The 14,458-nt window shown below is 41.3% G+C and overlaps 2 protein-coding genes across 5 annotated transcripts in view; one reads left to right on the top strand and one right to left on the bottom strand.

Moving 5' to 3' along the window:
* Positions 1 to 24: 24 nt before the first annotated feature.
* On the top strand, positions 25 to 5,980 carry LOC135944049 (transmembrane 7 superfamily member 3-like). The gene is made up of 9 exons (XM_065490736.1): positions 25 to 240; positions 2,168 to 2,506; positions 3,354 to 3,610; positions 4,297 to 4,471; positions 4,533 to 4,700; positions 4,864 to 5,016; positions 5,076 to 5,173; positions 5,229 to 5,391; positions 5,449 to 5,980. Exons 1-9 carry the CDS (start codon positions 150 to 152, stop codon positions 5,706 to 5,708), a joined length of 1,704 nt encoding a protein of 567 aa, XP_065346808.1. The 5' UTR covers positions 25 to 149; the 3' UTR covers positions 5,709 to 5,980.
* An 816-nt stretch (positions 5,981 to 6,796) lies between these two features.
* Positions 6,797 to 14,458, bottom strand: part of LOC135944050 (paired box protein Pax-6-like) — a 31,750-nt gene continuing 24,088 nt past the window's right edge. For all 4 annotated transcript variants that reach the window (XM_065490737.1, XM_065490740.1, XM_065490738.1 and 1 more), the window contains exons 7-11: positions 11,175 to 11,327; positions 9,571 to 9,653; positions 7,990 to 8,210; positions 7,469 to 7,665; positions 6,797 to 7,133 (exon numbers count right to left, since the gene is read on the bottom strand). In XM_065490737.1, coding sequence (XP_065346809.1) covers positions 7,042 to 7,133; positions 7,469 to 7,665; positions 7,990 to 8,210; positions 9,571 to 9,653; positions 11,175 to 11,327 — 746 coding nt within the window. In that variant the 3' untranslated portion in view covers positions 6,797 to 7,041. The remainder of the gene's footprint in view (positions 7,134 to 7,468; positions 7,666 to 7,989; positions 8,211 to 9,570; positions 9,654 to 11,174; positions 11,328 to 14,458) is intronic.

Here is a 14,458-nt window from a genome sequence, read left to right as displayed (position 1 = left end):
CAAACAGCTGGCGAATTACTCTCCGAGTCGCACCCACCCAGAGCCGACCGACTGCTGCAGCAGCTGATCCGCTCTCGCAACACAACCGCACTCACGGAGCCCCTTCCGTACCCTTTTCGAACCCCACGATGGCCCCGTGAGACCCTGAAATGCTCCTCAGGGTGCTGGCCGTCTGTCTTCCGCTGCTCGTGGCCGCCTTGGCCGCAGACTTGCCTCCTCTGGAGGTGCGAGACGTCAATGGTGAGCGTTTGTTTACTTTCTTCCGGTATTTTGTTAGACACCTTCTCCTGGGTTTAGCCTTTGAAAGTCACATGACTGTTCAAAAGCTGTAATTTCGAGCGGACGCCCTCATGAGTAGTTGCGAGTATTGATTAGATTATGTCTTACTCACATTACAAGCTGCTTTTCAATTTTTGTACTGCTTCACAATCACAAAGGCATAATAACTTTTTAACATTGCAAAAGGCAACCGCAAAATTCGCGATAAATTGCGCATATTATCATATTATGTTAAAAATTTTGCATTTGTTATACGAATTATTTTTTTACATCTTACCACAAGCAAGACATAAAAATTACTCCAGACAAATATACCCTTAAAAAAGGCAAAAAATAGAATGAACATAAACACACACAAAAAAAAAACAGATACACCAAGATATTTAAAGGGGATCAAAACAGGGCAACAATTGAAAATCCTTTGATGGAATAGCAGTTGATCGATAAACAATTTTGCTCCACAATTTGCAATAATAAAAAAGGTCCTTGCTATACAGTAAAAATTAAATTTTCTCCAAAATTTACAGTACATACATTACCACATTTTCTTGGCATATATTATTTCGATTACTCTCGTCAATATCTGTCCAACACCTTTTGGGGAAATTCTTTGTTTTGAAATCAAATCAGATTTCAAATAAGGAGACTAGCCCTCACCATTTGGAAAGCACGCTAACTTTGCAGCCACTTTTCTCAAAAAATAACAGTGCTACTTAGGTCAATTTTAGCTTCAACTGAATCTTAAGGGCATGCATTGGCAATAAGGATTTTCCAGGGTTTTGCGGTATCAATCCTCTTTAAGGGCATTATTTATATTTTAAACAACCACCACTACTTGTTTAAAAAATACACGTTTACTATTTTCTTAAATGCACTTTTGAACATAAGAGCAAAATATTTTAACCTGACAAATTGCAAACTATTTTTCGATTTTGGTTAAAAAATAATTAAAATTTCTGGTGCAAAAATATTTTTGATTTCGTTGCTTTGCTGAGCTGTGGTGATGTGGTGAATAATGATTTCGACGTAGTTGCAAAATCGGGACGCGGCGGGTTTCAAAATTATTTGTTAAGCTATATAGGGTGGAAAAAAAATAAACTTGTGTGTCTACTTGCTTGTCTATCTCATTAAATTTGAGATCTTTGAATAATGTGATATGTATATGTATCTGTTCATAAAGGATTGTTTCACCGTTTTCATTTTTAGGAAATTTTGACACTTCTCAGCAAACTGTTGGTACTTACTGTCAATGTTGAGTTTCTGTGTATGGTTAATGGAATGAAACTCGTAGAAATCTTCATTGTTTACTGTTTTTCTATTCCGATACCATAAGAACTTGAGATGTTACAACTCACCACAACGCACAAAGAAATAAATTACTAGTCAATATTTTTAAAAACGTAGATTACTAGAAAAATCGAAACATATAATCTTAGAAAAACGTTCAGAAAGTGTGATGAAGAAATGAGCACCAGACATTTAACAAAAATGCATTATGTAATAGTTTTATTTTAAAATAAAAAAGCTTCAAACAAGCACGTGATTTAAAAATATTAGGCAACAATTTTTTATTATGAAAATTAATTGTAGAATAATAATGTGCCTCCCGCACTGAAAGACTTTTCGGCGGCACAGTTTCCTTTCCTACGCAAGGCGTATGTGGCTGAAAAATGTTTCAAACCTAAACCTGTGATATCTTCGTGATTTATTTTGCTCTTCTTGACTCACTTTGGCTTTGTCTGCCTGTTTACCAAAAGGATTGCCCTTTCTCACATGTGCTCACGTGATTGATACTGACCTGTGATACATATTTTTTGACAAGTTTTATAAATATACACATAAAAGCCAAATTTCAGTTTTCAATCCTAGCATTGTGAAATGTTCTCAGATGGAGACGTGGTGCCCTTTTCATTTAGCAACACCTCTGGATCACCGGATGATCTACTGGTAGAGGAAATCAAGGTTCTGCCCGTTCTTGGCAGAGTAACCCTGACCACGCCGAATCTTCCACCCTTCATTCGCTTCGTGCTCTTCCAAGCGCACTCGCAAATCTACAATGTCACCCTCGCGTACAATGACACCTTGCTGCCCACAACGCACGTCAATGGTACCAACGTAGGCCTCTTGGTGCAGCCAAAGGCCAACATGGCGCAGGTCGAGCTGTCTAACTTCAACATTGAGACAAATGTCAGCGTTCTCATAGTCGTCAGTATTCTTCGAGTTGAAGGTAGGAAACAATGTTATTTCAATCTTAAAAGTGCTTAATATTTATTTCATATCGCTATGAGGAAGTTTTAAAATATATAAATAAAAATATTGAGCTTTCATCTATGTCATTTGTTTATGTTTCTTTTACATTTGTTGGTGTTTTGCGATATTTAGAATTAACGCATAAATGATTTTTGTTGAAAATTTTGATTAAAATGGTTAAGGTATTTGCAATTTTTAAACTGTTTAATACTTTTGTTTTTGTCTCTTGGCAAATAATTACACTGAAGGATTATTTAGCATCATTCAAATTATGCAGTGAACGGATCTCTATTTTTTGCAAAATTGAGGGGGTACCATGCGATGTATTTATTTTACTTATAAAAGAGGCCCATAACACAAAAAGTGACTCGCGCACGTTGTATAGTTTTGTTCAGGTTTTTTCTTGCTTGTAGTTCATTCGAAAAATTCCGGCACTACGTTTAATTTTCTTGAATTATAATGCACATTAAAATTACATTTATACTACTAAATCTACGCTCAGGATAAATTAATTATTATCCCTTGTATTAATCTTAAAAATACAAGTAGTCGTCGTTATTTATTCAAATTTGTATATTTAAGAGTCTTTTCTGACTGTGCTTGTGAGGGTCCTCAAATATTTGTTAATGTCCGAACAGATTAAATTATTTTACTTGTCTCTACATAATTATTTCACGGACGGAGCTTTTAGTACATGATTAATAAAAATAAAACCTTAATTAAGCCTCAATTTATCCCTTTACAATATTTTATCAAATAAATAATTTCGATAAAATCGGCAGCAGTCATTCACCGATTCAGATTACGTTCCTTCTTATTGACAGATCCCATTCCTGGAGGTTGTAACATGGAGTTCAACACCAAGTTAGCTCCATACCTTTCAGTCACCTACACGAGTGATATGATTACCATGAAAAGCCAGCTAGCTGCTCCGCCGTTTCCATATTCATGCAGGTCAAATCTGCTCGACTATGATGTCTACCATTTGTACCTGGAAGAACGAAACTACAGCCAAGGGGCCTACTTTGATGGCATTCGGAAGATGCTCACTCCCAGCAGGATTGCAGAGCATGGCAAGCTGGTAGGAAATTTTAACTACTTTTCTCTTTTTTACTAAACAAATTAAAAAAAGTAATTTAATGTATATTATCATTTTAAACTTTTTAGTATTTTAATGTATAGTTTCAGTTACTGTTTCTTATTTAAAAATAAAATCAAATGAAAATAATAGAGGGATGGTTGTATTTTTATTTCTGCATTGCTAATATGGACATAGACTAACAGGACTAAGTCTTGTTCTCGCAAAAAAATAGATAAAAATTTGAGAACCCGAAATGAACGGAAACCCAAAAATGAATTTACACATTAAGTCCAACGTTGATATTTATATGGAGATATGGGCCCCATCGGTGCTGAACGAAATCAGAATATTTATTGTGATGAATTTTAACCACATCAATAAATCTCATTTGTGTTTTTCTATAACATATAAACGAAAACTTTTATTAACACTATCAATAAGTCGAGTCTACGGAGAGAACAGCTAATGATTTCCTTGACGAGACAAATCGATAGTATTATATTGTTTTTGTAACTTTGACTAAGTCTCGATTTTTTACGAATCTTCAGTATATTTCTATATTTCTTGTTTGTTTTTTGTTCAACCTCGTCACTAGGTTATTTTTAATTTTCCTTCTTATATGTACTAAGTGATAAGCATGTAATTAATTCTAAAAATAAAAATTCCCTGTATTGTGATGTTTACAGGTGCCTGAAATTATTGGTAGGCCCACATTACAGCGAACGTTTAGTTCGTATCCTGGTACTGGATCTGTTTACGCCGTCGTCGTGCGGTATGACAATGAATTTGATGCCGCCTACGTCCCTGCAGCCACATATGCATGCAGCATAGTCTTCTGGAATGACACTTGTGATGTCCTCAGTGAGTATACACCTGACATCTGACATTTTTTTAATAAGCATTAAAATATCCGTATACACAGCTTCAACATTCTCCAAGCTGTTATGTGCTACAATCCTTTTTCTGGGGGTTTTCATCTGCTTTGCTGGTCACTACTTTTTCAAGGCAGAGATGTTCATCTTTGGTTTTTTATCTGGCGGGCTAATTGCCTACATCTTGGTCTCCCTGCCAGGAAACTTTGATTTTGAGGGTGAGTATCCAATGATTGTTATTATTATTGTATCAGTGTAAACATGTGAAAACGAAAAATTTTATTTTTTATATTTCTTTCTTTTTTACCTTTATTTTTTTCCATGCCCAATATTTAACTGATATTCTTCTGTGAAAATTAAAACACAAAAATGTTCTTGCAGGACATTTGGCCATATCTGTCTTGATAGGCGCAATTTTCGGTACCTTTTGGCTGTCACTGTGGTGGTTCTACGGCATCCCGGCCATTTCCACTTTACTGATCACACTCACCTTGGGCTACCTTGTTGCTGCGACGGTATTTTTCTCCGGAGCAGGTAGCGAATTCCTCATAGTCTAATAGCGACTGAATCACCCATCTCTGATTTAATTCCAGCTGACGTGCCCGTGTTTCAAAATGAAATCAACTATTGGACCGCGTTTTTCTGCATAGTCGTGGCGGTGCCGATTTTCATGGCCATGGCCGCGCACGTTGTAAGTTGATTAGCCTTAGCTGGCTCCCTCGCCTCACTTCTGCTCCTAATTTAAGGCAAATATCATCGCGTGCAGCATTTTCGGCGCATTTGCCATCATTGCGCCGATCGACCACTACGTTGGATCCAATCTCAAGTACATAATCATCAACAACGTGAGAAAAGCGGCCAACCCTGACTTTAAAACAGCGATCATCGACCCTCCTTATCAAACGAGAGGTTCCAAATTAAATTTTCTAACCCCAAAAATCGAATTAATTACCATCAATTTTGCAGATCTCATCTTGAGCGTCGCCTGGGGCGTGCTGGCAATTCTCGGGGCATGTGTGCAGCTGTACCTGCACAAGAACAAACCACCCTTCCCGCCTCCACCTCACACCGTGCTGCTGGATCAACGCGAGCGTCTTGCGTTAGAAAATGAGCCTCTTCTGCGGGGACAGCCGACTCACTCATACGCGTCTGTGTCCGTCGGAGACGACAGCGTTTTTGCGTCTCCGCGCGCTGGACCCTCAAGTGCCGGCCAGGAGGGCAACTAACCAAGTGCCATTAGTATTGAAAGAGGGTGATATTGAATAATGAATGCTGTTTGTAAAAATGGGCCACATTTATTTACAAGATATTAATTCATTTATTGGTATCTTGTCGCTACACATAGTTGATTTTTATAATTATTATTTGGCTACACTCGCTACAACACTTATTATTTTTATATTGTTGTTATACAGTAATCACAGGATAACATCTTATTGCAAATCAAACAATTTTGTCAATAAACAAAGAGAACAAAAAGGTCTCTATTTTATACACATTGGTTGTGATTCTCTTGCACAAATTCGATTTGACGGGTCGGTGAGAGACTACCAGTGAAAAATTCACACAAACTGAGAAATGTGTGATAGCTCTTCTTTATTAAGCTGCTTCACCATACATTGCTTCACATGCAGTTAGGAGGCTTATAATGTACATGTATGATGCAGGGTCCTTATCTCTTTATGCACATTTATACAAAGGGGCAGCATGCATTGAATGGGGGGGTCGATCCGGGGGGAGGGGAGGCTTCCTTTGTATTCGATTGGGGGCGATTTGAACTATATTCCATCATCGTCTACTATTAGCAATAACAACAACCAGTTCACAACTCTTACAAAAAGCAAGAACTCTTTTCTTTCGTTCACACAACAGCGCAGAGCGTTTAATTCTTAAACTGTATACTCTCGATAGTGATTACATCTAGTATTTCCAGGCCTAGTTGAGACTTTGAGTATGTACAAACTGCGCTGACCACGCAGTGCAATGGTTGCTACTCATGGGGGAATGCTTCAGGCCAATTATAAAATTTGCCTGGTAAAATATCTTACAGCTTTTCATGCCATACAATTGTTTCAGTTCCACATATGACACTTATTAATTTGGCCTGCCCAAAGTGAACAGTTATTGCACATTTTTAAAATTACTCCACTTGCAGCAAAGAACGTGTTGCGCTTGTCGTTCAGATGATTGATGAATTTAAAAACACTGTCTAGTAGTTTAAACACTGGTAATTTAAATTTCAAATATACGCTTTCAATACAACCTTGATTACCGGGATGTGTGTGTGTATTGGTCATTTGGAGACTGCAGAACGTACGAGGTGTAAAAAGAGAGTTTATTTCTCAGAAGCTACGACAAACAACTGTGTATCTGGTGATTCGATTCAAACTGACTGACAATGAGATGCGGAGCTGATTTCAGAGTCTATGCCTGAGATATGGGTTGTTGGCTTTCTGTCGCACTGGCCGCTTGATCAGACGCGCCTGGAGATGGAGTTCCCGGCTGCTCTGGGTTTTCCAACAGGAAGCATCGGCTGTGTGGAAACCCAAAAAGCTGAGATCAGTTAAGCCGAGGATGCCAGTAGTTGGACGCGGGATCAGGGTTCTGGCTTGGGATTTGTACTGGCACGGACACACCAGCCGAAATCACTCCTGAAACACAACATTTTGATTAATTAATTTTTTCCACTGACCTCAAAATTATAAAATGCAGAATATCGGAATGTTACATTATTAATCTAACATATACTTCATGAATACGTTTGATTACAATGGTGTTAAAATCTAGGAAAGAACGAAACTTTTTAAAATGTTCGGTTCAGTATTTAAAAAGAAACACAGTTTAAACTGTTGTCAAAAGCAGAAAACACTATTTAAATTTTGCTTTCACACTGCTTTTAACGTTCAAGCGGAAAAATGGGTTCAATATTCAGGTGTACTTTAATAAGTATTTTGAGAGGTCATTGTGGCTCAAAAATAATTTTTACCTGTGGTGGATGCGGATGTGGTTGTCGGCGATCCATACGAGTGAGTGGCGCTTTGCGCGGCGGCCGCGGCCGCGACTGCCCGTGAGTTGTAGGTCGAGCTTAGTGAAGACAAGTGGTCGTGAAACATGTAGGGGTAGCCAGAGTCCCTCTGCTGTAGACAACTGCCACTCATGCTGCTCAGGCTGGTCGACATAGAGCTGCAAACATCCATCACACATTCTCATCATGCACCGCTGATCGTCAGATATCGGATGGATTTTGATCCAGAGTGAGAGGCGAAGGAGAAAAGGGGCGCACAGAATTGAAAATAACAATGGAGCGCCAGTTTTGAGCACAGATGCGCACAAAAAGATACAAAAGATAGACGAAAAGAAAAATGCTGACCATGGGATTTGATATAATTATTTTTGATATGGCCGAGGGAGAAATCGTAATTCAATTTGGAGCAACTATCCCTTACGTGCAGTTCTTTTTGCTCTATTTTATATATTTATTGAAACGAACATCGGGCAGAAACTGACCTGTACGTGTCGGCCATTGTGGAGATCGGCTGCGGGATAGATGGGTACATGGAGTTGAATCCTGCTGGATTGATGGGCAGTCTGGTGGCCGCAGCGGCCGCGGCTGCGGCGGCCGCCGATCCTGATGGCGTTGTCGTGCCTCCCACGGGATCAACTGATCGTCGCTGATTTCGCAGTTTTTCTTCTCGTCGCCACTTTGCTCTGCGATTGCTAAACCACACCTAGTGAAACAAACCAAGGGAGGCAATTTATCATCTCCTTCCATTTTTTGTAAGATAAAAATTTATTTTAAGATCAAATATTTTTTCAGCGTGCAGCCCTGCTACAAAAATAAACCCGTGTGTTCTCTGTCTCCAAATTTTCACAATTATTTCAATAGTTTATGAGCAATTTTTTAGCGACTTGCTATTTAGCTAAGCTTGTTAAAACAGGTACAAAAACAAATTCAAACAATTGTAACTTTGGACAGTTAAATAGCTAGAAAAACATTTGATATAAATTTTCATGGAACTGATATTTTAATTAATCGCTTTCTATAACATTATTAAAACAAAAAACTACGCAAGAATTTTAGTTATTGATGGTATATAACACATGCCAAACTGAAATTGCTGGGAAATCAAGGAAGTCTGGTTCCCCATAAAGCAATTAAGCACCCATTAATTTGATCACTCCAAATTTAAGAAGTGCATTTGAAAAGATATACATTATATTTCATTTTCCTCGAGAAAGCTGCCTGTTTTTTTATTTTAAATCTTGCCAACCTGTGCAATTATTCTGCAGATTAAATTTTCAGCAGCAAATTGGGTCTGCCAAGAGAGATAGGGCCGACGGCCGCGAAAAAATTAAGCGAAAGGGCGGCGGGAAAGATGTGAATTCGCAGCTCAGCGTGCCGGCAATAACAAGCACAAGTCCGTCCGCGCCTGGCGCGAGGAATTAATTACGGCAAAGAGCGGTGTTGTTTGCCAGGATTTTACAGTTGCGCACTTTTAAAGATTGCACGGCCGCGCGTGAAATTCCACAAGGGGAAAGACACATAATGAAATAGCAGGGCGAAAAGCGAGCGAGTAGCAAGCTGCTGGGCGGCGACACAGAGCAGATTTTTTAATTTCCCTTTCGCGCGCCGTGCTATTTGCATTTACTTTCAGAAATGTTTTTCACGCGGTGTTCCAGAATATTAATTGGAAAAAGAGGTGTGTGTTCCGGCAGGAGGGCGCTCTCATGGGAATTGAAAACGCTGCGGTGCCAAAATCAAACTGAACGAAAAGTTTGGATGCAAATTGGCTCTCGGAAAAAGGGAAAAAGCTCGCGCGGTGTCGTTTGTGTTTGTTCGGCTGTGGCGGGGTAATGTGAATAATCCAGGTGGCGTGGAATGTACGCGCATTTATTCCGCGATCTCGTCTCTTTATAACACGGGCGGCATAAGCCAGCTTTGCTAATGTGATTGGAGAGAGCCAGCCGGTCGGCGGGCTGGCTGGCTGGCTGGCATGGCAGCGGATTATTTAGATACAGATTAATGGGGCGCGCCTTGGGCTGCAGATAAACTTATAATGTATACACACGTCCAATCACGGCACTCACCTGTATTCTGGCCTCGGCAAGTCCAATCTTCTCGGCCAACCGCTCACGAGCGAAAACATCTGGGTAGTGCGTCCTCTCGAATTCTGAATTCAAACAAACCACACCTGCGTTATAACAAAATTCATTGCCATCCATTGCAGTAGAGCAATATTAAATAGCGACCGAAACCACCAGATTGAGGATTTAAAGTGAAGTCATTTTCGATCAAACATAAAAGTTTGTAACGTTTCTATGATTTCCATTTTCCTCTCAAAGCAGATTAAATCTGAAAGAAATTTATTTAATTATATTTTCCACCCAGAAGAACATCATTGACTTCGAAATTTATCATCGAAGGCTTTCAAGCTAGTGAATATGCTGACAATTAAAAATCAGCTCAAAATCAGATGAATCCAAATTGTCATATTTAATATTTATTTTAAGGTGCACAGTTTTCACGCCTCTTGTTTAGAAGAAGTTAGCAAATATTTTTGATATGGAAAAGCAATGAATTGCCCTCGTCCCAATAATGTCTTTAAAATTAACAGATTTTGAATTTCTGAAGAGGCGTCGAACAAAAAATCAAAATTAAGTCTAGTTGAAGATTTTTGTGAAATGCTCCCGTGAAAGGAACACACACGTCAACAGTATTAAAGAGCGTCATTCCTCTTCTCCACTCCCATTCTTGTAAATGCCGTCAGCAAGGGAGAGAGATTTGAGAGTGTACAAGAACACGGTGCGCTCTGAAAGCTGATGAAACTTTTTGGCCTTTGTAGAGTGTTTTTATTTGAATAAGATGATGAATGATATGGATGAAGAAGAGCTCGTTGCCGGAGATACCCTGGGATTTGCTGTGCGTGCATGGAAAGTTTTCGGTTTACACGGGATTTATAATGTCAACATGTGGCAGAGAGCTAAACAGCATCTACTCCAGCAGCAGCATTTTCGGAGTGAGGCGCGCTCTCACTCGCTTTCATCATAACTTGAGATGAAAGTGCTGTGAATACGTATGTGCGCGCCTATACAGACAGAGCTTTTAGCTGCAAAGTGCTGCCTGCCGGAGTAGCTGCAAAAGTTTCTTGCCGAACGGAATCCAAGTCAGGCGGAGCACGCGGTGGCTGCCACCCAAGAAGAAAGAGAGACGACGAGAATGGATTGTTGCAAGAGGAGGGAAGAAAAATAGCCGCGGATAAAAGCGAAGAAAATGAAATGAATCTTGTCGTTGAGATCTCATCGCTGTCTCGAACCTTTCTCTTCCAGCAGCAACAGTGGCAGCGGCAACCACCCCTGCCCCCGAGAGAGCAAACGCTATGCTGTGCCGCAAAACTCCCCAGAGAGGCGAAATTAAACCCGTAGGCAATGAGATTTGTTCTTTGCCCTGGGACGACTTCTTTCTTTCTTTCTCTCCTTTCTTATTTTCGCTGCCGCTTTTTCCTCTCTCCGCTTCCCGCCCAGACTTCTTTAGTGATTTCTCGGCCGATGTGATTTCCATCTCTAAGCCGCAAAAAGTGGCAGTGCTTGCCTTTCCCCAATAAAGGTACCCGCGGCTTGGTTGTCTGCTGGTCAAGTCTGCTCTTCTTTAATCTCGGCCAAAACAATTTTCACAACTGAGACACTGCTCTTACCTTTCTCCAGGGACTCGATCTGCTCGTTCGTGAACGAGGTCCTGTTCCTCTGCAGTTTGCGCTTCAGTCGTAAACGCAGCTGCGAGTCTTCGTCACCAGAGGAGTTGTGCTCCGAGTTGCCATCCGATGTGCTTTCGTTGATCACTCCATCGACTGTAAACAATTAAATTGGTTGATTGTCAGAGAAATCATGAAATTAAAAATTAAAAAACATGATTAGCGAAATTTGGGAAGAAAATTAGTGAAACAATCCATGCTGCTGCGTGAATTTAGTTTTACATGTAAAGTACTGATGATGAGAGCTGAGGGGTCAAAACAATAAATTTCAAGTACGGGAACGTGTGAGAAAATTTTGCTCTTCAATATTCACTGCTTAATCCTTAAATGATTCCACGTAGAATAGTTTTTATAGCATTCGAAAATAGAATCTCCATGTGAGTAAGAGAAATCAACGCAAAACTGCTGCAAAACAAATAAGTCGAAAATTTTGAGCTTTGCGAAGCGAGACAACTGCCGCCGAGCTCTTTATTTGCACCCCCGGCGCGCCTCTTTCATCACAACACGAGAGAGATAATCCATTTTTGAGCAGATATTGGATTATCCCCGAACGCACCCCCGACTGGCGTTCTACGCAACTTGCGTCACGTTACGCAGCGAGCACACACAAAACGGATCAAGCTCGCGAAATATAATAAAACGTTATTTACTCTTTCATGTTGGGCAACGCTAATTAGATCACAATGAAACAGTCGGTTAAATTGCACCCCCTGAGGGGCGATAAACACGCGTATATATTTATCGCACCGCGAGGGTGGCTTCCCGGTGGGTGGCTGGCGCTCTGTTGCCACGCAAAATGACACATGATTTACACATGAAAGAGCAGCGCTGGCCAATCTGCAGCGAAATCAACGCGCTGATGTCGGACGGCAGCGCATTTCACTCCGAAACTCGCTTACTCTCTTGTTGTTTGTATTAATAAAGGCCGCACTATCGCCAGACGAGCATCTCCGACGAAACCCACGCGTACAAGTTACTCAAAGAGAATTAATGAGCATTACACCCAGTAGCTGCTTGAGCGGCAGATGGTGAAAATAATAATCACAATATTTGCCCTCCCGCGCGTACACACAGCAAGTGATACGGACCTATTCGCCGTGCTAATTTGTCACAACAGCATCAGGAATAGCTGAATGAGGGGATTGCATATTAGCTGCGTGTTTATTGGTCTGAGCGCTAAACGTCTTGCGAGGAACTAAATCCAAATAACTCGAACTAAAATTATAAATCTCTGTATTTATTTTGAGTCTGTGTTGTTTATAGAAAGGAATATTTGAAAATTCAATATGCTCGTGTATAAATGATATCAGAAAAAGTGCAGTTATTTAACAGTGCCTGCAAGCAACGTTATATTTATCCAATATATCGAGCAAGCGGATTAGTCGGCAGCGGAACGAAAATTCTCTTTGTGTCTCATGCACAGTTGAGTCGGGCAAGGTGTTTGCTTTTGCGGGGCCATGCTTAATTACACACCTTTAGAACAAGGTGCATACATACAAGTGATATGGATTAAAGAGGTGTTGTCGGAGACCCCTGCAAACAAAGAGCAGCACACGGCATTAGATTCGCATCTCCCACCCTTCTCGCTACAACTCGACGGCTCGCCACGCGCGAAGCGCCGCATTTGCCGAGCTTTTCGCCTGCTTCCACTCTAAATTTACCTACTAATTTGTCACATGCGGGCTAATAGGTGGTACAGTAAGGTGCGAAGGTAAATAATTACGAGGGCAAAGACCTTGCAACCAATCGAAAACAAACTAATCGGTTTTAAACACAAAAACGGAAGTCGGCAAAATTATTTTAAAAATTCAAACACCGTCTGAAATTAAAGAGCTTTAAATTGCAATGCTTAAATTGTTGAGAAAAAATAATTGTTTCCAAACGAAACTATCATCAATTTGAGGATGCTGAAATTGTTTTTCCACAAAAAGTTATAGGTTTACCCATATTTCCGAAATGAATTGGGAAGGGAAGGCGGCGTGAGTGAGCGCAAGCCGGGGGGGGGGGCGATAAAAACAATCGACGTGGAAGATTCAGCGAAACAAAAGGCGAATTTGGTCCTTTTGACGTTTAATTAAAATTCTAGCCTAATCAGGGTGAGCGTCGGCAGGCGAGATTGCGTGTCGCAGTGGCGGCGGCTGGCGAGAGCGGCGACGCGGAGCGGCTGAAATGAACAAACATTTCTTCCATCTGACTGCTCATTCCATCTAAACACGTAATTGTGTTGGTCGTAAATTCCATCAGTGGGCCCTCGCTTTTGCCACTGCACACCGGGGGTGGCTGAGGGTGGCTGGCGGCGCGCGCGGGGGTGGAGGAGGAGCACCTCGCCCTCTCTTTCGGCCTCCACAATCTGCTACAGGGGAGGCAGAACAACCACCGCGTGGCGGCAATCCGAGCAGCGTTCCACACCGTTTCCATGGTTACCCCCGGCGCACCCCCGCAAAATGAGCCCGAGGAGATGAACCGGCGAGGGTGGTGGTGCACAAAAATATTGCGTATCTGATTCCATTTTGCATCGCCCAGTGCATCCCCAGCCATGCCTGGCTGCCTCCGAAACGACCCCCAATTTGCCGGCCCCGACCGGTCGGGGGTGCGTTTTCGCTGACAAGCAGACCACCCGATTGGGCTGCAAAGAAATGGGTTCGCAGCTGCTGTTGCTAATATTGATTATTAAATAAAACACAGGCACACTTTTCTCAAGTCTGGCCACTTTTTCAGCCTGGCGGACGGACACACAATCACGCAGATCCCGTCGGCTTCTCAGAGGTGAACGATTTGTTTCGGGAAGCGTTTATTAATATTTCCGCTTTGCTGTGCAGCAATTTTTTATCAGATCTGCATTCTCGTTTTCAGCGAAATTAGAAGCGGCGCGAGCGAGTGAAAGAGAGAGAGAGAGAGAGAGAGAGAGAGAGAGAGAGAGAGAGAGAGAGAGAGAGAGAGAGAGAGAGAGAGAGAGAGAGAGAGAGAGAGAGAGAGAGAGAGAGAGAGAGAGAGGGAAATCTGAGCAATCTCGAAAGCATTCCTCTTTGAAGCGAAAGTTTACAACTCTCCCTCCCGTTCCGAGAATCGCACCGGCTCTGACTGACTTGTCGCGAGACTTGCAAACGCGTTGAAACTGAATCAAAGTATTGAATTTTACACCTCACCAGCGCGCATTCAATCAATAGTCGGGCGAGAGGTAGGCAACGCGCACCACACTCGTGCTCAACAATTTGCCTAACTCTCAT

Source organism: Cloeon dipterum, chromosome 4 (assembly GCF_949628265.1).
Source record: "Cloeon dipterum chromosome 4, ieCloDipt1.1, whole genome shotgun sequence".
Taxonomy (NCBI): Eukaryota; Metazoa; Arthropoda; class Insecta; order Ephemeroptera; family Baetidae; genus Cloeon; species Cloeon dipterum.
Note: the sequence above shows the minus strand (reverse complement) of the source record. Positions and strands in the feature narration are given on the sequence as shown.